The sequence below is a fragment of the Python bivittatus genome, unplaced genomic scaffold (genome assembly GCF_059951505.1).
Source record: "Python bivittatus isolate LINGU-HERP-01145 unplaced genomic scaffold, Pbiv_v1 ctg000330_np1212, whole genome shotgun sequence".
Taxonomy (NCBI): domain Eukaryota; kingdom Metazoa; phylum Chordata; class Lepidosauria; order Squamata; family Pythonidae; genus Python; species Python bivittatus.
This window is the reverse complement of record NW_028277058.1, coordinates 55,263,650-55,287,853: the sequence shown is the minus strand read 5'-3', so window position 1 is coordinate 55,287,853 and position 24,204 is coordinate 55,263,650. Positions and strand designations below refer to the sequence as shown.

At 40.7% G+C, this 24,204-nt stretch overlaps 1 protein-coding gene across 1 annotated transcript in view; it reads right to left on the bottom strand.

Annotated features, from left to right (window-relative positions):
• SOX5 (SRY-box transcription factor 5) overlaps positions 1-24,204 on the bottom strand; it is a 391,244-nt gene that overhangs the window by 90,477 nt on the left and 276,563 nt on the right. Inside the window, exon 8 of the mRNA XM_088141343.1 lies at positions 10,860-11,006. Coding sequence (XP_087997469.1) covers positions 10,860-11,006 — 147 coding nt within the window. The remainder of the gene's footprint in view (positions 1-10,859; positions 11,007-24,204) is intronic.

Sequence of the window (24,204 nt, the reverse complement as noted above, 5' to 3'; positions counted from 1 at the left end):
CTGGTATATAGTCCCTTGAAGATACTGCAAAGGACTATAAAGCACTGGACAGGAAGGTGGAGGAGCTGGCGGCACAGCAGTGGCTTTCTTCACTCCTTCTTGTCAAAGGATGTGGGCCAAGAAGAGAAGGAATACCAGAAGGAGCATTTGATACCGGTGGCAACAGTCTTACATTTCAGTAAGTCTCTGCAGCGACTGACCCCATCTGGTTCTAGGCAGACAACCAATTTCAGTGGCTCACAACAGTGGCCTTTGTGTGCAGTGCCACAGCCCAGCTGTTTCCTAGCTGCAACATCTGCACTTCACAAAGGTAGATGGAACATTCATTGACTTGTGCAAGATGTGTGTTAATATTTTAGAATGCACGTATAATAATTTCTCTCTCCTCAGTGAAAACCCATAGAGGGAAATTGCCTGTAGAAGCTCCCATATTGTGTGCTTATGGTTTCTCTGCTTCTTTTTAGAGCTGTAGAGATAGGCTCATTATTGGGTGTCTCCATATTTTACTTATCCCTTCCAGTCCCGTTTGTCATACTTATCCAAACTGGACTTAAGAATGGCTCCAAATTAATGGTCAGCTTGAACACATACTCTATCCAGAAGCTAAAAATGCAAGAAACATAAAAGGGGGAGGATTTAAAGGAGATTTTCTTCCTCATGGTTTGAGCAAAGGCCCCAATCCAGCTCTGAGCCACCTTGAAGTGACTGAATCGTGTCAAATGCAATTTTTAAAAGCAATAACCGACAACGGATGTTTTCAGATTGCCTTTTATTTTAATTAGAACCCCAGTGCAATGTGATTTTCATTGTCATGTTGGCAATCTTCGAAAGATTACTGACATTTTTTGAGAAAAGAAAAACAAATCCATAACATTATGTGACACACAATGCTACTTAAGAATAGTTTTATGCCTGATAAACTAACCAAAGTCTTTCACAGCTTTTGAACCTGTTTTTGATTTAAAATGGACACTGGGATTATCAAATGTTAATCCGGCAAATTATAAAGAGTGAAACTATTCTACAGGCTTGAACTGGTTTAGTCATAACCTTTTCCTAAGAAACGATGGAAATTATAGTTCTGCATGAGAAATTGGAAACATCTAAAATGTTCTCATCACCCTCACCAAGCTACAGTTTCCAGGAACCCTGAAATCTTGTGCAATCTTCCTTAACTCTCCGTTTTGGAGCATCCTTGACTGAAGTCTTGCTAAATGCTGGCATTCTTACCCAAACTCTAATGGGAGTTCATATGAGAACACTAAAATCTTCTAAAATTTGGAATAATTGTTTAATTTGGGTGGTTTCCTAGGTGTCACAGGTACCTCATTGCTTGCCTCTATTGTATATATAAATTCTCTAAATTTAGATGAATGTCTTCTTTTGCCTATGAATAACTAACTACCTTCCTCTGCCCTTAACTGCTGATTTTTCATTGGTATGGATATGGCTGCATTTTGAGCTTTCTTTCAAAAATAAATTCTATGCAAACTACAAAGAAAAAAGAAAAGACCACAGGCATGCTGATAAAAGTGAGTATGCTTCCTAGAATGATTCTGTATCTTGTTTTACACAATGTATGTGCCTACTCATGATCTCTTTCTCTGCAAAAAATGTTTTCGTGTACAGAGATACTTTAGGGAGCTTTTCTTGCCAATTTTCCCATGGAGACATCATGTTGAGTCTCATCTGTCACTACAACTCCTCTGATGTCATATTTACACAAAGTGATATAATACAAAAGGATTGACAGGTGCATGATGTGGCTTGACATTTTGCACCATGTTGGCTGGAAGGTTCTACAAACTCATTTGTTATAAATCAGTCCTCTCCTTTCTTCTCTCCATTAGTCAGAATTACTTGCCTGATGTGATGCTCATCTGATGACCTTCCTATCCTAACCTGCTCTTCTGTCTCCTCTCTCACCCAGCACAAGGTGGTCTTTTCCTTGATAACTTTCAATGGTACTGCCTCTCTCTCAGCCCAAGAGCTAGATTGGTGTAGTGGTGAGGGTGGACTCGGAGTGGGGTGACCCAGGTTCAAGTCCACCTTCATCCATGGAAGTTTCCTGGGAGATTCTGGGTCAGTCCCTCACTCTCAGCCCAGCCCATCTCACAGGCCTGTTCTGTGGGCAAAAATGGGGGGAAGGGACACTACGTATGCTGCCTTGAGCTCCTGAATGAAAGGCAAGATATAATTCTAATTAAATAAATAAAGAAGCGTTGATCCCTTGTTGAGCTTACTAAATTGACTTTTGTTTGCAGTGACTCAATAATTTTGGAGCATTTCCTTTTCTGAATAAAGAAGGAAGGCAGAATTAACTGGAGATGGCTGGTTCGATCATTACACTGAATGCGGCGGATTTGATCAATTCTGAGGCACAGTTAAATGGCAACAAATGGTCCATTATTTAATTTTCTTTATAAATCACCACAGAGGGCACCGTTTATCTTTTTTGTCTAATAGAGTACCAAAATATATTGGATCCTCAATGTCAAACAGATTAGAACTTGAAGTAAAAAGGAACTTTGTCCTGATTTGCAAATTTAGACAAAACTGCAGAACTTCAATGTTTTGAAAATTTCAACCATTTAAGAGTCTTGCTTTTGGATTCAGCTTGAAGGGATTTTTTTTCCCCCTTAAAGAGCCTAAATCTCAATTTAAAAGTACATTCCAAAGCAAATATCTAACCATTGTACTCAATAGTGTTATCCTTCATTTTATGATTTCCACATCCAATTGCAATCCTACTCAGGAATGTTGACAACATTCAATCTTATGAACACTTTCCCCCAAAATATTCCAGATAACTTCCAAGATCTAAATATAAAAATGTAGGTTGATTTAAAAGAACAAAAAACCACCGAATTAATTTCAGTTCTAAAAGAGTTAAAATAGTTGGCAGCACAGAAACAACAGCAAGGCCATTGGTTTTGTTTCAAATTTTATGTTGCCCTACACTTACACTTTTATGGGCCAGATAGGAATTTCTGGCCAGCTGGATACAGCAACACTATTTGCCATCCTAATAGCCATAAAAATTGTGAGGGTTTGGCTTGATGTCCAATACATATATATGCTATAAAATGATATTCTTTTGCTGTTGGCTTTATGCATAAAATAGAGTTTTGACGCCCAATCCTTTTCTCTCTATCATTCTCTGACCGTAGGACAAATTAACGCTCTTGGTCCCATGTCCAGAAACTTGAGAGAAGTTGGACTTCTACTATAGCAGGCTTTCTCAACCTTCTGCCTTCCAGCTGAGCTGGACTACAACTCCCATTGCCACAAACCAGGATTCCCATTTATTAAAGGTGACAGTTTGAGGAAAGTTAGAATTTTACCAGCCACATTCTTTCTGGATTGGGCCAAGTAGAAGACTCCTGAACATTGATTCTATTTTAAAACACTAATTACTTACTTACTTACTTACTTAATTAATTAATTAATGCCATCTTACATACAAAGGCATTCTCCCTTTCCACTCAAACTGGTATTCGAGGCAGCAGATGGTAATAAACTATAGATAAAAGGAGAATAATTATGAGTATAAATTCTGCTGGGTTCAGTTAAAAACACATTTAACAACATAATTTTTTTTTTTTGAAGCTACCAACTTTTGTTCCCAGTTTATACAGCAATTATTACAGCTTGTGCAGTTAAGGTGTAATCCTGGGAGTAGGGAAACCCAAGTTAGTCTCCACTTGAATATAGGACTCCATAGATGAAAATAAACACTACAGTAAGTTCATGCAGACTTGAATTCCAATGGTTAAAGTGGTATGTAATGATCACGACATACCATCTCAACAGCCTTGCCTTGCCTTGCCCAGGGTCTAAGACTCGGTCTCCATTACTTCCAACCCAACTTAATCCACCTAATGTAGATTTCTCAGCCTCTTCCAGTTCTGACTTACAATCAGTGAGGTTGAGATAATGAGAAAATAAAGATTTGGTCTTTGCTTAAAGATAATTCCAAGCAGCATTTGAGAACCTGTTGCACTCCAATCACAATAGCACATTTTATGTCTAGCTGGTTAGTGCTGTTTGCAGCTTGCCTGAATCTCTATTTCCAGTCCTCATTGCAACTCCCAGGTACTATTGTTGAGTAAAATAGTTAAAAAAGAACAACACAAACAACAACAAAAAACGATTCAGACAATTTGCACACTGTTGCCATGGATCTGAACAAAACTGTGACTTGGGCAAAAGACCAGGATCATAATAAGGTTAAAAAGAAAGAAACGGAGAACTGGTGGTCTTGCTAATATTTCACATTGAATGGGCTTCCTTTCCCCCACTGCCCTGCAGAGGCTTCAGACAATGTATCGTGCCTTGTCAAGTATCAAGAGATATTTAGCTAACCTCACAAGCTGCGCCAAAAATTCACAGGAGACCAAGAGACCTTGAGGCTTAAACAACTTGTTACACATGGATAAAGGCTGTGCATTTTGATATGAGGTTAAAAGATAAGGAAGGAAAATATTGTGTGGTGCAAGACAAGAGAGCTGGTATATTGTTCCTGTTCTGCAGGTTATAAGGTATGACCTGAAGCTTTCCAATGTTAGTTGGAAAGAACATATATAACTAACATGATTCTCTTGCTTCCCATGGACCTGTCTTGTAAGCAGTTGGCACAGCTAACAATGCAGTTTGATTCTACTCTTGCTTGTTAATCTTCCCACCGCATGATAAGATGTGGCATTTGGCTTTTAAACTCCCACCAAACACAGAGTTTTCCACATGGATAGAATATATAAATGACTTTGAAGAAGCAGGATAGGAAGAGAATTGACCATGGCCTTCTAAGTTTAATAGTCTTGTATCTCTTAATGTTAACCATCCTTTGCCCAAACTAAGCAAGATGCTGCAAAATATAATTTTAAGTTCAGTAGGGATAAACCTCCCCTCTCTTTTGCATCACACAGAATTTTAAATTTAACTCTAGGTTTTTTTCCTTGCCAAATACGTTTTGAGATCTCCTGCTGCCATTGTTTAAACGGTAGTTCTGTAGTTAATACCGGTATCGTTTGGAATAAGAATAACATTCTTGGTAGGATGTTCATTTTTACTGCAGCAATTCTCTCCAATAAAGACAGATGTAATTTTTCCCATCTAAAAATAAAAATAATTGCTAAAGAGAAGACTCCTGAGAATACCATGGACTGTCAAGAAAACAAACCGATGGATCATCAAACAAATCAACCAGAGTTCTCACTTGAGGCACCAATGACCAGGCTAAATTATCCTACTTTGGACACATTAAGCAAAGACCCAGCTCTCTAGAAAAGGCTCTAAAAGTGGAAGGAAAGAGAAGAAGAAGACGACCAGCAGTAAGGTGGAAGAACTCAATTACAGTAGCAATGGGTGCACCCTTGGGAGACCTGAAGGACTTTTTTTTTTTTTATCCGCACTCAACCGTGACCGATTCTGCGGCGACTGCCTGGACGAGTCCCTGCAGTTTTCAAGGCAAGGTGTTTCAGAAGTGGTTTGCCAGTGCCTCCTTCCTAAAGCAGAGCCCAGCTGGCGAGCGCAGGAGGCGGGGTTTCTGTTGCTTCGCGCCTTTTTTGGGCGTGCGCAGCTTCTGCGTTACCGGCAACTTGGTCCCGTCTCCCATATCTAGGGATAGACTGTCATGGAGAAAATCTATCTATGCGGTCACTAAGAGCTGACACCAACTTGATGACAGATAATCACACAATCAGTATAGGTTCCTTGAAATCCCTGACATATTGGCTTTCTATACGAGGGGATTTTTTGTATAAAGGAGCAATCTATGAAGTCAATGGCCACCATCACTTTGAAGAGATAGAGTCCAGCAACTGGTTCCACCCCTAAATGGGCAAAGCGAAGAAGAATCCATTCTTCTCCCAGGAATTCTCCTTGTCTAAAGAATATCTATTCTGTCATACATCCATATCCCACTAGGGGGCAGCACCTAGCTGACTTTGACTCTTCTCAAAACTGCTAAGTGAGTAACTAGACTGAAGACCATAAGGAAAGCCGAGGCCTTCAATCTAGACTGAGAAGTAAAGGAGACATTCTAGGACAAGGCGTTCCTGAAGTTCCCTGAAGTCAAGCTCAACTTCAAGATGGTTTTCTGCATACATGGACATGGCACACACAAACTATAGTTGTTAGTGAAGGATCAGAGCTTGCTGCAACTGTTTTGGCCAATGGTTACAGGTGCTGGAAGAGGGAGTTCAGCAGAACTTGGAAGCCCAGATCCTTCTCACTCTGGTGGTCAGCCTTCTCTTTTTAGCTCCTTTTTCAACACTCCTGAAGAGGTTTATTTCAATGACATTAATATCTTGCCTTCCTTCTGGAAGCTGAAAAGGGAATAGATGGGTGAGGAAAGAATCTCTCCTTCTTGGGACAATCACTTGGTGAGGAAGACTAGTCTGGCAGCGACCAGCCTGATATCTGCTGAGCTCCATGGTTGAGAGGAGTTTTCCGCCTGGCTCCTGCTGGCCTCAGTCCATCACTTAACCATTGCACCTCCCTGGATCTCCTTCCCTTTTTGCACCACTTTGCATTAAGAGGAATACGCTGTGATTCAGCTCAAAGCTCAGGATGGCTCTCGCCCAACTCCACGGGCAGATCAGGAGACTTTTCTCCCATCAGTCTCCCCCTTCCCTCTCGGTGTGTTGTGGAGGACAGACCAAATGACAGACATGTCTGTCATACGCCATTACCATTAGAACAGAATCTTGTTCTTTTATTACATCTGAACTCTGCCAGATTTCTCAGCAGGAATGCTAAGTGAAATCAATGTCTCGGATTTCCAGCCTTAGCTTGGAGGTCACAGACACTCTATCATTTCTCAGTATTATCCCCTTGTTTCACCCACCCCTCCTTTTTCTCTGAACCTCCAACTGGCACACAGCAGATTGAAAACAGCATGATTCAGAGAGACCGTGCTGCACGATTTTACAGCCGTTTGGAGGGCCCCCTTCATTCACACACATACACACACAAACATAGACATACACACCACTCTTCTCTGCCTTCTCTTTGCAGCTTAATTCTGTTGCTGTCCCTTGACAGGACTGAAACTCCAGGGTACAGAAACCCCAGGGGGGAATAGATGTCCCTCCCCCAGGAAAGAAAAGGAGAGAAAGAAGAAAGAATGCAACATAATTCTAGTAATAGTGAGTAGGGAAAAAAATCTTCCTTTCTTTTCACAGGTAGGCATTTGCGTTTCTATGAACATTATCAAGTCAATATTGTAACCACCTAATTACCGAAATGAGCTAAATGAGATATGACGTGGTTTATCCTTGTAATTTTTCTAACACTTGCCTTATGAGGACAACTATACCAAGTATTTGAATGGGAAGGGGTTTTAAACTTTGTTCCTAGCAAAGTTCAGTTGGAAAAAACCTCTCAATATCTGCTAGTTGTAATATGGAAAGTGATCCTCAGAGACTTGGCCAGAGAAGGACAGACCCCTTGTCCAAGTCAGTGTCCCAACTGGGCTGCCTCTCTTTATATTCTGCCCCAAATCCTAGATTGCTGTATGTATGAATTCTCTCTCTTTCTCTCTCTCTCTCTCTGGTGTCCATAGGACATGATGAAGAAAGGAAAGATGGAGATGAAAGCTGCACAGACATGAGATACATAAAAACAGGCAGAGCTTTATTTGCTGCTATCTTAAACTTTTTTTTTTTTTAACCACAATCTGTGGACACTCCTGCTAACTCCATCCATCCATCCATCCATCCATCCATCCATCCATCCATCCATCCATCCATCTCATTGACTCATCTGTCTCTCCATCCATCCTATATACCAGAGCCAACCCTATGGCAAACATCTTGCGTGGATTGACTCTGTGTTCTTGTTCAATACAGAAAACACATGCTAGCCGCTTCTATCCAGCAGCCCTAGGGATTCTTCTTATTTTCCAGGGGAAAGGATGCTATCCATCCTTGAGTAAGGGACAAGAAGGTTTATGGATACATTTGAGAAGCAATGTGAGTTCTAGGATTAGCTAGATGAAGTCATTCTCTCTGCTCCCTAGCTCAAACAGCTTGGTTCAATCACATGGCTTAGATCACAAGCCAAAAAGAAGAAAGGAAAAATGCTTACTTCGTCTGCGTGCGAAAAATCACATTGAAAAGAACCTGTAAAGCTTTAGGAAAAACACTTCTAGATTTCAAAACTTGACTTGTTAACATAACCACATCTGGGTCTGCCTAAGTCAGTTATTGTCCTAGGGTCATGGAGATCATTGAACATTCAAGGCCATTACTTCTTTACCAGGCTGTTTTTAATTTGGGCCTCTTTACTGTTAGGCTAAAACATTGAAGCACCACAATCAGCCCAAGCAAACCATTGTGATGCTATTAAAGAATGTCCACAGCAAGCTAGAGATAAGTGAATGAAGGAACTATCATGCTTCTCATCAAGTTCAGTGCCAAGACTGAACCAAGAATATCTCAGCCTTCATTCCTAAATACAACTGCCTGAAAACCAACCTCAGTACTTTGAGTGGAATACTAGTAGAGATGCAGAATCAAAGACTCATAGAATCCTAGAGTAGGAGGGACCTTGAGGGCCATCTAGTCCCATCTCCTGCCCATACCATCCTGGACAAGTCACTGTCCAATCTTTTCTTGAAAACCTCCAGTGATGGAGCATCCACAACTTCAGGAGGATGTTTCACTTCTTAACAGCTCTCACAGTCAGGTATTTCCTCCTAATTTCAAGCCTGGATCTCTCACTGCGAAGCTTCCACCCATTTGTTCTTGTCTTACCCATGGATGCTACGGAGGATTCATCCAAGTGCTCTGCCCTGTGGCATCCCTTCATGTATTGGAAGACTGCTATCATGTCTCCCCTTAGCCTTCCCTTCTTTAGGCTAAATGTATCAATTCCTTTGATCATTTTTTATGGGATTTAGCCTCCAAGCCACTTATCATCTTCATTGCTCTTCTTTACAGTCATTCCAGTTCATCAGCATCTTTTTTGTATTGTGGCATAGAGTGGAACTACCACTTCTCATGCTCTTGACACTATATCTCTATTGATGCAGTCCAAAACTGGATTGGCTCTTTTGGCAGCTGTGGCACATCACTGGCTCATTTTTAGCCTGTGGTCTATCAAGACTTCCAGATCCTTCTCACAAGCACTATTGCTAAGCCAGTTACCTCTATTTTGTACCTGTGCCTCTGTTTTTTCCTGCCTGAGTTCAGAACCTTACATTTCTCACCAGTGAACAACATTTTGTTGGATAGGGCCCAATGTTCAAGTCTATCAAGATCCTTTTGAATCTTGAACATATGTAGGAAAGACCTTGGGAGACAGGGCAAAGAGATGCTGCCTAGGGAATGGTCAGATAAGAGACAGCATAGCCCTCAGCTGGATAGTGGGTGGAGCAAGAGGCTCAGAAGGGCCCCTCCTTAGTTTCTCAGGCTGTAATGGAGATGGGGGGGGGGGGAGAATTGTACTTTCAGACTTGCAAGATTCTGTTAATGTAACTTTACAATAAAGTAGAATTAGTTTATCTGGTTGTATTTCTTGTCTGGTCTACCTGGTAAGGCTGACGTCATGTCTTCTGGGATGTTAGCAATCTCTCCCCCGCCCCCCCCCCCCAGCTTTGTGTCATGTGCAAATTTTCTGAGCATCCCTTCTATTCCCTCATCCGAGTCATTTATGAAGATACTGAAGAGTACTGGACCCTGGGGTACCTCACTGCATACCTCCCTCCATGTGGACATAGAGCCATGAAGGACTATGTGTTGGCAACAGTTGTTTAGTTAACTGCAAATCCATCTGGCAGTGGGAACATCCACCCCGTACTGCTGTAGTATAGCAAAAGAAAAGCTGACCATTTTTAATTCTGAAAATGAAGGAACTTGGGTCTGACTGGATATTGTACCTCAGTTCTAGGTCTCTGGGAATCTGAGGCTGTATGGATCTAACAAAGTGTCACCATGCTGTGAGTTAGTTTCGGCCTTTTACTCCCAGTGGATATACTGAGAGACAAATGCTAACAGGAATGAAGCCAGCATGCATTAGTCCCTTCCCAGAAAAAATGAATGGCTCACATTTGAAAGTTGCCCTTTCTTTTAACAGGCAAAAGCCCTCATGCATTCAGCAATATGAAGTTCTGGGCAAAAGCTGCTCCTCTTTTGCAGCACTTCTTGGGCTGATCATGGGAACATGTACTATGACTTTCACACTGTCATTCCACTAAGTACAGGTAGGCCTCATTTGGCGACCACAATTGGGACCAGCAACTCAGTCATTAAGCAAAGCAGCCACTAAGTGAAACCACACCTGTGCTTATGATCTTACTTCAGTTTTCCTTTCCTTTACAGAGCTGCAAAGGTTGTAAATGCAAGGATTAGTCATAAAATTACTTTTTTCACACTGTCATAACTGCAAATGGCCACTAAATGAGACAGTCACTAAACATCTGGATGATAATAGCAGCCTGACCTTGCCAATTACCTGAGGGTTGTTAAGGTCTATTTTGGTGACTTGAAGAATCATCTTTCGTGAATGCTTTAATTCTGGTTTTCCTGCATGAAGCAGGTACTGGATGAGATCGTTTATAAGCCCTGCTCCATACTGTAGCAATTTATGGAATTCCACATACAGTAGTGCAATTTATGGAATTCCATGTAGTGCAAAATCCATATTGCTTTTGTGCAAACAGAGGTTGCAATAGGTGTTTTATTGATTTCTAATAACTGCTGTTCCACCAGTATGCATCAATCAAAATGCCAAAGTGATATTTTCTGTACCCATAATCCGTCCTTAATTAGTTACATCCACAGCATGGAAAAATCCTATTAATATGCAACATGTACTGTATGAAAACGCCTGGCAGGTGAATCTTAAAGCATTACCTTGCTTTTGGGTGGTGGGCTGGTTGCGATCTTGTCAGTGTGAATATTTGTAGGTGATACTGCTGCACCAACGTTGCTTTGGGGAATGCCGGATATTTTGCCACCAGGAGATACTTGCATGGCTGCAAGTTGGGCCGCGTATAATTGCTGCAAAACAACAATAACAGAAGCTGATCAGGTAGAGAACCTATCCCAGTTCAGGCATCTTCCCGCCTGGGCCAAAATAACCACTCTTAAAATATACTTGCAAAGGAGACCACGGTTATCTTTTGATAATTAATGGTGCAGAGGAAGGAGGAAGCTGAAAGATTAGATTATTGGGAAGGGGTGAAAAATGCTTTACTTGCTGATGTTTATTTAGGCATTTCAGATATTGATATTCCTCCTTTTTATCCATATGGAACCATAAGGCAGATGACAGTCACAGAAAAGCACAATAAAAACAACAGATGAGACAAACAAACAAACAAATGACAATGTGAAGAAGCAGCACCCAAGAAAAACTGAAAAGGAAAACACTTTCAGCATCAACTGAAATCTTTGATTTTGCCTTTTGGGGATCATGTAACAGCAGCTGCAATATTCAAATCGCAATCCTGTGTCATTGGTGAGGCTCAACGGGCCTTCTAAAGAACTCTGTATGAAGTTGGCATCTAAAAGCCATCAAGAAAAGATTACACCAAATCTTCCTGGGGAGAAATTCCATGGTATTATTGAAAACAGCCTATCTTGCACAGCCATCCATTGCCCTGGGAGTTATTTATTTATTTTTTATTTATTTATAAAATTTGTCACCGCCCATCTCATTAGAAAGCGACTCTGGGTGGTTTACAGAAATGTTAAATATTAATTAAAAATACAATATAACGGTTAGTCCTCGATGAATAATAAATATCTTCCAAGAAGTGATGGTAGCTTGAAATTATTAGGCTCGGGGAGCGTCATCAGGGTGCCAGCCACCCCCAAGGTTGGTTAAAGGTCTTCTTGCCCCACGCCAGCTGGCAGAACCAGGTCTTCAGTTCTCTGGGAAAGCTGGGTGGGTATGGGACCACCAAACACCATTAGAATATGAGAGATGACAGTCCTTGGGATAACTTAATCTCCAAACTGTTAAAGTTTTAAAGCTCTCCCTGAGTTCATCTAGCCACTTGAACTGGACTCAGCAACAAACTGGAAGCCAGGAAGATACCACTGGTCAAAGAAGGACTCTCCAAGTGGTCCCTTCCTTATTAAGAAGCAAGTGGCTACTTCTGGACTGGTGGTAGTTTGTGGGCCCTGTTGAAAGGCAGACCACTGAAGAATATAGAAGAATCATTTACTCTGGAACTTCACCATGGAGAAGTATCTTTGTTTATTTCCTTGGCAATTATACAATATTGGAGGAGTCACTAATGCTACTGTTAGGTCATTTTAGACTCTGGCCAATGGTTTCACTTTCTCTCATGAGTAATGAAGTACTTCAAAATTGGTTAAGCCAACCATGCTGGATTTGGATTTTTCCTACTAACTCCAGGGTAGGCATCTGATAGCCCCACTGGGAGTCACTCAAGCATTCTTAATTTTATTCCATTTTCTTTGTAAGATCAATTACCTTTCCAAAGCTACCTTATTAGTTAACGTGAAATCATAATTTGCAGAGACATTTTGATGTTTTAAGCCCTTCCATTTGTAAAAGCATAACTCTTACAAGCGGTAGTCCTCTGCATACTGATTTGGAAGTACACCTCTCTGAAAATGGCAGCACAAGCCTAAGAAATTGGGGTGGATGGGGAGAGATTTTGCCCAGATATTTTAAAACTGAAACTCAGTTGAAATGGGAGGAGACGGAAATTAAAACTGTGTGCTTAAATGTGTTAAAGCTTAATGATTAAATACTTAAAACAACAACAATATTTAGTACAGTTCCCGCCCACTTGGAAACCTTTTTATATGGCTAATCCCATTTTGCAGGGTGGCCCAATGTGCAGTGTAAAAGCTGGTGTGGTCTTTAGCCCAATCAAAGTTGCACACACACCAGCTGGAATGCAACTTCATTCAGAGAAGGTGATAGGCTACTTCTGAAACTGACTGCCCAATCACCAACACAACCTCTGACTTGTCATACAGCAATAAACCCATATTTGCTATTGACAATGAATTCTAGTCAATACTGGCAATGAATCAATCATTACACAACAAAGACGAGTCTTTTGTGGGTGGTTTATAGTTGGTCCTGCTCTCTCAGTTAGTTGCATGCTTTTTCCATGTATGTTTCTTTTTTTTAATCTGTAAGGCACCCAGAGCCTCAAAATTTGATTAAACGAATCAATAAAACAAGAAGCTGGCTTATATTGGAACGAATAGTTGATCTGAGAACCAGTTTGGTGGTGTGGTTAAGGCACCATGCTAGAACACTACCATGAGCTCTAGTCCCACCTTAGGCACAAAGCCAGCAGGGTGACGTTGGACCAGTCAGTCCCTCTCTTTCTCAGTCTAGGAAGAAGACAGTGGCAAATCACTTCTGAAAATTGTGCCAAGAAAACTGCAGGGACTCATTCAGGCAGTCACCAGGAGTCCATGCTGACTCAAAGGCATCCCCCCCCCACCAAAAAAGTTGATCTAGCTCAATATAATGACTATTGGCTCTCCTGGGTCTGAGGCAGAGAGTTTTTACATCATCTGTGAGTTGATCCCTTGACTTAGGCATTTAATTTTTCTCCCCCTGGCTGAATCTGTGAGCAGGGAAACTGGATGGATTTTTCTGAATTTCTTTAGGTAAGGAGAAAATCTTCAACAGTTTCTCAAGGACAGGATTCCTCTTTAGCCACTGAATACACTCCATGAGAGAGTTTCTTTCAGAAGTCTTCCCCTGGGACTTAATGAAGTATGAGAATCTACAGAGGCTGCAGAGATAGGACATCCACACAGATGGCTTGGCCACCTTGTAACTAAATAAGCGCATGAACAAAACACTCTCCCCAGAGAACATTTGCTTCTCTCTGGAAAGAAATCACAAAAGCGAATTCTCAAAACAAAACAAAAAAAATCTTCTTCTCTTCTGAAAGAAATCTCAAAAGGAAACTACCTTTTATCAAACTGAACTGGATTTTAAAAATTGCTGAAGAATCTGCTTAGCACAACTAGGAGATACTAGGGATTCAGCCTGAAGCTTTCTGCAAATAAAATAGGTGCTGTGCTAAAGTAAGGAAGCATTCCTGAGTGATCTGTGAGTTGCATTTTTGGGAGGACATTGAATCAGAAAGGAAGGACATTGAATGAATCCTAAAGTGAATTAATTAAAAAAAAAAGCCCATATCAGCATCTTATATCATGGATGATCTATAGGGTGGAAGAACAATGCTCACAATATAGAAAACCATTCCAAGGGATAGATTTTTCAGCGGGGTGGGGAATTAAGAGCAGCTGCTTCATCTAGGACACACAGTTTCTTAAGAGGAGTCTTGCATGCTGGAGGAATACATAGCAACAGTACTTTGTTAAGTTGCTCCTACTTGGGGGAAGTGTAGGCCAAGGTAAAGAAGTTCGATGCTGAGTGGCAATGAACGCATACAAAAATGAAATATGTAACAACACTGTGCGTTAGGCCATTTTTTCAAGGACAAAAAGGTCAACAAAATTATGTACCTTTGCTGAAGATACTTCCTATTGTAATGCTAAGTAATACCAGGCTATATGTGATAATAAACAGAGCAAGGACAAACATGCATCAACATTGTGTCCAATGTTACAATCATGCACTATTATTGAGTGATCTTCTTTTAATGTTGGACTGCTAGTGTAAACAGTCAATGAAGGTTGAAGAGCATCATACTATAGAATGCTAAACAAAGCGTACAATTTCCGAGAAAGAGTTTGGAATAGAATTTCAAGGTGATCAAGAATGACACAAAAAACTCTTAGCTTCTACGGTAGCTACCAAAAATAATGTGGATCGTATGGCCAGAAAGAGCCATCACTCTGAATGGTTCTTGCTCAATTTCCCCTACTGCACGGGAGGGCAATCTTTTTGGGGTTGGGGACGGCTGTTTCCTTTTTATTTTTTCAACCTCCAAGGGACACCGTGGTATAACCGGTGATGCACATGGTATAACCAGAGCAGACATGAGCCAAAGTTTTTGGCTGTTATTTTTTGGAGTTTAAGGTTTATTTAAAGGTTTAAGAGCAAAAATAGAGCATTAAGACTTGTGTAGTTTTCATGCGTGTTATGGTCCTTATTTAGAGCTGGGGTAGTCCTGGAAAAATTGTGCCATTGAGAATGGATCTGTTAGCATTTTGGTGGCACAAGAGGTTACAGAATAAGTGCTGGGACCCATATGAACCCAGTAGAGTTGCCCATCCTTATTTTATAGCCTGAAGTCCCGTGTTTCTAACAGATGTCAGTGAAATCACAAAGGTCCACAGTGCAGTAGCCAATAGATCCAAATATGGCATTGAAAAGGGAGGGTTATTGTCCACAGGAAGGCAATCTTGAAGGCTTCCACATGGGTTCCACATCTATCTATGTGGTTGCTAGGAGTTGAAAATGACTTGATGGCACATGATGAATCAAACCACATGGGGACATTCCACTCATTCCTTTATTGAATAATAGACCTGAAAGAGGTTGGTTAGGCCTTTGAGTCAAATCTCTAGCTCAGAGCAAGAATTCAGACTAAAGCATTCCTGAGAAACGGCTGCTTAGCCTCCACTTGAAGACATATACAATGAAAGGCAGCCCATTACCTCTCTGGATCATTGGTTCTAATGTTGAACAGCTCACAGAGTTAGGACATTTTACATACACCTTCGTATGAATTTGGAGAGCTCAACTTTCATAAGTGTGATGTAGTGGTTATGATACTGGGGTAGGACCTGAGAGACCCAGGTACAAGCCCACCCCCAGTGAAGGAAGCTCAGCGGGTGACTTTGGATCAATCACTGTTTGTTAGTCTAAGTGATCCCACCAGGGTGTTATGGAAAAATTGGAGGAAATGATATGTATGCTGTCTTCTGCTCCTGGAGAATAATAATAAAACACATACAAACAAATAAAAATAGAGTGCCCAAGTCTTTTCTCATTTAGACAAATTAGGGAGTGACAATATGGTAATCTGCAGCACTAGAATGGCATTAATGGGGCTTCACCCTAAGGACCATATGCCCTGTGAGCAGTCTTCTATCCTCCTACTATGACACTCTCACTCAACTCCCCAAGAGTCCAAGCCACCAGTGCACGAAGTCCTGAATGAAAGGCAGAATATACACCAGAGTGAGTGAGAGAGAGAGAGAGAGAGAGACAGAGAGATACAGAGACAGAGAGAGAGAGAGAGAGAGAGGGAGAGAGAGAGAGAGAGAGATGGATAGAAAAGAAAGATTTGGGTAGCCAGCAGAGAGGTGGAACCCTTTCTGCCAGAAAGTCCCATTCAATCATCAGATGGAAACAGTCTCCAGTATGTTTTCAAACTAAAAGGTTCAGAATGTGCCTTAATCAACATCTCAGCTAAAAGGAACACTAATTTCAGTCTCTAAAGATATACTTACACAATATTTTATGATAGGTAGAGCTATATTTGGAGCCATACACAGTTCTGGTGAACCAGTGACCTCAGCAAACTCCAGGTTATAACATTTGGGATCATATAACTGGAGGGTGGGGGGCCGGGGTAAGAGAGGGATAGAGAAAAGGGCATCTGAGCAAAGTGCATGAAGCAGACAGCTGGGAAAGTCAGAACAGATAATAAAACTGTGAAGTTAAACTATGTTTATTTAAACTATGAAATTAACTACCAGGAGATATAGTGGTGGCTGGGAACCCAAACAGTTTTAAAAGGAGATTAGACAAATTTATGGAGGAGAAGGCTATCAGTGGCTAATAGTCATGCTGGCTATATATTACCTCCAGGGTGAGAAGCAACAGACCTATGAATATCAATCGGTAGTAAGGAACATGTGTAGGACTTTGCATTTGTCTCCTGCCTATAATCTTTCCACAGGCATTTGCTTGGTTGTTCTAGACACTGAATCCTGGAGGACATAAGAATGCTTGCAGAGCTGAAGGTCAAAGTCTTCTCTGCTATGATTAAATTCCCAACAAATAGTATACATTTCAAAAGGCATCCCCCCCCTTCCCCATTAATGGCTTATCACTCTTTGACTTGTGCAGTGCTGACATTTGAACTCTGGGCCTAGTATATGAAGCCCAACAGCACCAACCATCCAGTCACATTATCTGCCCAGGTCACCACTCCATCTTCCATCTAACAGTCTGACTTCTATGTTTTGGTCCAAAACATCTGGCAACTCTTGGTCTGACACAGGGCTGTGCAAAAATGGGTGGCTCATTCCCAAAGCATGGTGGTGATCCCCTGACAGATCTGAGCATTTGTATGTGGTGCTGGTGGTGGTGGGGTTGGGGTAAGGAACTCTTTTCATAAGTAAGTACTCCAGAATAGAAAGTTGTTGCAGAATCTCATGAAATAGCATGTAGTTTGTGTTGCACATGGGAAGAAGGGAGGGAGGGAGGGAGGGAGAGCATCTGTAGAAGGGGGTGAAGTGAGGGGCAAAGCGAGAAAAGCAGTGTCATGGTGCCACAATGCAAGCCCTGTCCCTTTTCTACAGGTGTCACAAAGTTGCACCCATGCTGCAAAGAGGTGGAGTGTGTGGCATGACACCATAACATTGCTTTGTCATTCTGATGAAAACAACAGGACCCTGTGGAAACTGCAGGCAGGCAGGCAGGAGACCAAAGACAGAAAGAGAAGGAGGAGGATGGAAGGGAAGGGAAGGGAAGGGAAGGGAAGGGAAGGGAAGAGAAGAGAAGAGAAGAGAAGAGAAGAGAAGAGAAGAGAAGAGAAGAGAAGAGAAGAGAAGAGAAGAGAAGAGAAGAGAAGAGAAGAGAAGAGAAGAGAAGAGAGGCATTCTGTTGGCATTTACTTCAAATATTTAAGACCCCCAAACCAAGTATCTAGCTTCTACTTAATCACAGAGTTGGCAACTGGCCCAGAGGTCACAAGCCAGGGCAGGCTGCTATCTATCTATCTATCTATCTATCTATCTATCTATCTATCTATCTATCTATCTATCTATCTATCTATCTATCTATCTCTGCTCAGCTGACTGCCCAATTGCTGGGACCTGAGGCCACCTTCCAACAGAGCAGTTCCAGACTAGAATTGCCTGGGTTTTGTTCCCCTTGCATTCAGTCAGTGAGCTTCTTCTTACAGGCCTGCCATGGTTTGTAAGAGAGAATGAAATGTGCAATATGCAGGATGGGGCACAGCATGTTCATATTTTTAGACAAAATTGAACTTTGACATTATTGAATCTGTCTGTTCAAATTTAATCATTCCAGGGCAGGACAACGTCTGGCTCAAGACCAGGAAAAAAGGACACTGGAATGACCGCACGCTGTGCATCAAGATGGTTAACTGACAACATTTTTAGAGAATGAAAAGTTATGGCACCCTCAAGCAATCAAACAAAGGACCGTGTCTACTCAAAGGTCTATAACAGAGAGCTCCAAAATTTGGATTAATTTTATGCTCTAGGGATGCTGCCAACAGTCTCTATGGCAAAGCAGTGTAATGAAATACAATCTGTATTTTGCCATTTGCCCAGAAGTGTGCATTCTCCATGTCTTGAGTGTCTTTTATCATGGTGGAGTGTTTAAATAAGTGGATCTGAAGCCAATTTAATTTGTGCATTGCTTTCATGTGACTGCTAAGGGAAAAAATATACTTAGAAGGAAAAACTTGATTATTCCATAATGGGGTGGGACACACGGTTAAAACTGAATGACTTTTCACTGTTGTGCTTACCTTTGGAGGACTTGGCTATATTGATTAAGAGTGTCAGTCATCTGTGCAGTTCTTCTGGTGCATTCTTGATATGCAATCGCTGAATTAAACTTAGTATCTTCTACATCTATTAGACCTGAATTCCCATAACTTCTAAGCAGAATGGCAACACACCTGGAGGAAATTAGGCTGAGTTTGACTGATCACTTCTATCTCTATCTATCTCTTAATACTAATGTCACATTCAATGCTAGTCATGCCTGCTTCGTTCATATCTAGAAGCAACACAATATTAATGCACACTTCAGAAACTTTGACCTGAACTGTAGCTTAAATATTGATACTCAACATGATGTTTTCAGACTATTCTGTCTCTGGGTGAAGGTAGCCTTGTTGGTCATCATGGTTTACCATGGCAGGAGGAAGATCTTGTGACTTGCTGATGTTACTAAACTATAACACCCACCATTCCCTACTATTGACCGTGACGCTGGGAGTTATAGTTGAACCCCATCTGGAGGGGCATGGATTCCTTCTCCGTCTATTTTAAGTATTTATTTATATTCTTAACATAGAATGAAAATACAGGATCATGCACTACAGACTGAACAACCCTGAGTATTTTTCATTTAATACATAATACATTCTCCATAGTAGTAAACCACAGAGAGTTTAGTGGAAATCAAAAGATTGCCCAACATATTCTAAATCTTGAGAAAAATACACATTATAGATTAATATGAATATGATAAGCCCAAGAAATCTTTAAAAATATGCAGACCACCACCTTTCCACTGATTTTCAAGAAATCCAATGGGCACGGAGGACACAGTACTTTTTCTATCAATATACTTCATACCATCTTCACCTCTCCCCCTCCCCTTTGAGTCTTTCTTCCCCCTAGTTAGATACAGCTCTGCAGTTTATGAAATACTTATCATGTCTAAAAGAGGATTATTATTCATGGACTTCATACTAATTTATGATGCAATCTTATAAATGGCAACCTGGGGGCTAACTGCCACTAAACTCAGAGTAAGATTACACTACTTGTTTACCATATCTGCATTATTCCTCCCATGTCTTTCTAAGGAGTTCATGACAATGGTTATTCCATTTTATCCCCATGATAATTCTATATAATAGGTTAGGTTGACAACTTTAATGCTGAACTTTTCTTAAATACCGTACCTTACGCATTAATATCTGCAAAACTATTATTAGGACATTAATCTTCAGTTCTTAAGAAAATGTTGTCAAACCTGAGCCAACATCTATAATCCTCGCCTGTACATGAAACTGCAATATTCAGCTAAGCTCTCCAAAAGATTGTGAAACTGCTCTTGGCTTAATGGCTTGGCCATACCTCAGAAATTCAACTGTGATGCCATATTACCTTTGAAATCTTTCCCCGAGATACTGTTATTATATGCTAACAATGCTCATTAAAACACCAAGGCCACACTAAAACTGAAAACTTGTCTTGTTAATAAAGGAAATGATAAGATGTCATAGAGCTATTTCTATTGAGGAGGGAGACAGTATTATTTATTTAGATACAGATGTATGCATTTGGTATCAGAGAAGTATTATTAAAATCACCTTATGAGCAATAGGTTTTGTATTTAGAGTTGGGGGCAAAGAGAAGAATCAAGTGCAATTAAAATAAGGCCAGCAATGAAAGACTGTTGCTTGGTGGGCTGAATTTTATCCTAGAAATAAAACCACAGATTTGCAAAGGATATTCTGAATTGAGCTGCCGATGAACTGGAATCACTCAATTTATATTGGTGTATCTGTGAATTAAGCCACCATTCATATTCCATTGCATTTTAGACCCCTCATTTTAAACATGATTAGACTTTGTTCTTATTTCCTGATATGCATCACTACAGTACACAGTTTAGCTGTTTAGGGGGTTTTCTTTTTACAATACTAAACAGAGATTTTCTGGAACCATAAAATAAGGTAATCTCCCATTTAAGGGCTTTGGTACAGAAATCTTACTGGGTTAGTCACACCACCAGATATATTCATCTGCCCAAAAGAATGGAGACATTAATAAGCAATAACATGAAAACAATATTGCTCTACTCATTCTTTCTTAGTTTGAGAAGACCAGCTTTTCACAGCAGGATGCAGTTCAGATGTTTTGGGACTACAAAAGTATCAAGTTGCCTGGGGAATACTGGGAGCTTCAGTCCCAACACACATGGAGGGTGCCAAATTAAAAAAGGAAGACAACAGCTTTATACCAGTTCAAAATCAGCTCCTATGCATTCCTATAATATCAACAGGATGGAAGAACTAAATTGATTTATTTTCAGCCCACCTGAATCTGCTGGGCAACTAGGCTTTTATATTATTTATTATTTATTTTGACATTCTGTGGCTTTGCTTCCCCATTGGAGAGAACTCTCGCTTTAACCTTTGACCAGACCTTGGTCAGGTCCTGTAAGAGAAATGTCAGCTTGATGGCTTTGCAGATCCCTTTCAGTAGCCCAGATCAAATGAGCAGAGTTGAAATTGACAAGAGTTTTGTCAGCTTCTCCCTTCTTTTCAGTGCAAAGTAAAGTGCATCACTAAAGACTGGTGGGTTAGTGTCTCTCTTTTATGTGGATTGGGGTGCATACATGAAGGAATTCTGTTGATGGAAGACATGCAACAGGGTGGGTTAGTTCACATTTTAGGCAACTCTGTTCACTACAGTAGACAATAAAGGGGCAGAGAAACAATATTAGCTTTACCATATTACCCCTCTTTACTCAATACATTTTAGAGGAGGAAAGCACATTGCTTTCAGTGGCAATATATCTCCTCAAATTTTGTCCTTAGTGTTGATTTTGTCTATGTCAGACCTGTTAATGTGCAAAACTCTCAGTGCATCCACTCACTCTTTCCAAACTGATTTCTCTTCACCACTTATACTCCATCCTTAAGGATTCATGGTTCTCACCTGTTATTTCATCTCTCCTTTGTCTCCTTGCATTGTTGAATTTAAGATTACTCATCCTATCTTATGATTAAGATTTCACAAGGGAGGAAACAGAAGAAGGGGAAGGCAACACAGAGTACTGTACTTACTGTATGTTTACTTATTTATATATAAGTTTTCTTGGATCTTAAGGTGGTAATTCTCAGCCTCCCATCCAAATATGGATTTAACCTAGACACAGACAGGTTTTGTGAGTTTGCTACACTATGTATCTGTAAACTATATTCTGGGACAGTTAGTTTTTTTCCCTGGCCCATTCATTAATTACATAGATTGCCCAACACTATTCAGAAGTCATGAGAGTTTTGAACCTACTCAAGTGGTTTATTTGATGTTCTCATTAGCTTGTGAAACAGGAAATGAGATCATGATGGTTAACTGTGCCCTTGACACTATGGACACTTTTGGCTCCGTTCTTGATAGTTTCACCATGAAAATGGATATCTTAAAATGGAAACTTGCACGTGTTGAACTTTATGAGGACGGTCAACCTGGAACCCTGATCTATATGCTTGTGAGCATACAGCAATACCCATGCCAGCTACTGCAGAATATAAAGCCAAAATCCAAACCTTGTCTTTCCAATGTCGTTCATATGCTGGAACTTATTACTTGGTATGTCCTACCATCAGCTGATAAAAAATTGTTAGCTTGTGTAGCCATAACGCATTGCTGTGAAGTTAGCAGGCCAGATTGCCTCTCCCTTTGCAAATTAAGAATAGCTAGCTGGAAGACTGCCCAAATAAGTCACATATTTGTACATAACAATGTTCACGCCATGCGACAGTAATTGAAATGGAGTGAAAAGGCTTGAAAGGCAGCCAGAAAGGAAATTTGATAGGGTCATCCGGGCAAACACTGCCGGCTGATATGTTCCATATGAGTGTGCTATCCAATGTAAGCAGTGCAAATGCTTTGGAAGAACAAAGATATCTACCATCAACCATCCATACGCCTTGTTGGGTGGCCTGAAGCTGAGCGTTACTGCGTTTCCTACAGAAAATGCTCAGAATGGGCAGGAACATACAAGCATGGATCATTCAGAAAATGGAAGGGGAAGAAACCCTGAATGGAAACAGCTGTTTTGCATAAAGCCTGATTACAGGAAGATGCAGTAAAATTACAGTGCAGCGGCATTTGTAACAAGAGAAAAGAAATCCTCTTTAGAGAGGTCTTAACAGGTATCAACAAGCACAAACTTACCAGTAGCTGGATCGGAAAGCTGGAATGATCTGAAGCAATTTTACTAGCAAAATGGTAGGTCCTGCCAGTCTAACTTCCTATAACGTATAAGAGCTAAACCAGATTAACACACTGGAAGAAATTAGCAGCTACATGATGCTGCTTGAAGACAGTTGAATGGGGAAGCAAGGCAGTTTTGGGGTAGATTCTGTAACTTATCTAGAACCTTAGCAGCTGCTCCAAAGATGCCAGAGTCTGGCCTTGATGTGCTCTAGATTCACATGTGATAAAGAGCAAAAACAAACGCTTGGTCTTGAGCTGAACTCTGTTTGTAGTAGATACATGTCTGTGTGATTTTTCTTGGCAACAGCATGGATATTATCTCTTGGTGTCTATGTTCATGCAGTTTTGTTTGGTCTGTTCTTCTGTACAATCTCTATAGCCCAGAAAACTTCATTATATATCAGGTGTTAGACATCAGATCATGGTTCTCCTTGAGCTCTCAGATGCCACAACCCTCCCTGCCACCCTTGATAGTTCAAAAGTCTAGACATGGACGTAAGGAATGAAGCTGGCAAGGCTAGTGGTTCCCAGGCTAGAGAGAACCTTTTATGTCAACACAGATTACATGCCTTCCAAGGCCATCAAGAGAACAACCAAGACTCCACTGACTTGTAAAGGCAAGAGAAAAAATCTCCAAGAATTTAAACCCTGGATAAAGTCTAGAATTTAAAGCATGAAGCACAAAACCTATATAAAGACTGTAGTGGGTATATTGTGTGTATAGTGCCTCATTCTTGTATGAAAAAAAAGAGAGACTAATCTAATTGCATCATGTCTGAAAGATTTCTGCTGAATAAACCAAGTTCTGAATAAGGTGCTAACTGGCTGGAAAACCAAGATTTACAGCTGGGTACAAGCCTGACAGCTAGACTTGCCAACTCCTACCACTAACATAACAAAAGAAAACATTCATCTCGAGACCAAGTATTACGCTGTAACTACTGATCCTCTTCCAACTCTGGTAACTATTGATTAAGTTGCCAATACCTTGCTCCAATATTAGTAACAACATTCTGATGAATCAGCTCAGATGATGAACCAGTTACTTCAGTGAGTGGCACGTTCTATACCACCATTGGTTGTTCCCCTACCAGTTCTTGCCCAAGTCCTTCAGCTGTTGTTGAAATAGCCACAGACCCATAGTCTTCTGATACCACATACCTGCCTCTTTGCCTAACAAAACGATGGGAATCCAAACAAATATACTGCCTTCCTCACTCCATGTAAATTATGCATTTCCTTGAGACCAGATATCCTCCAGCAACCAAACCCACATAGATTTATAATTAGTCTAATGACAGAGGGAGCTGTAAAATGGGCATCCCCCTTC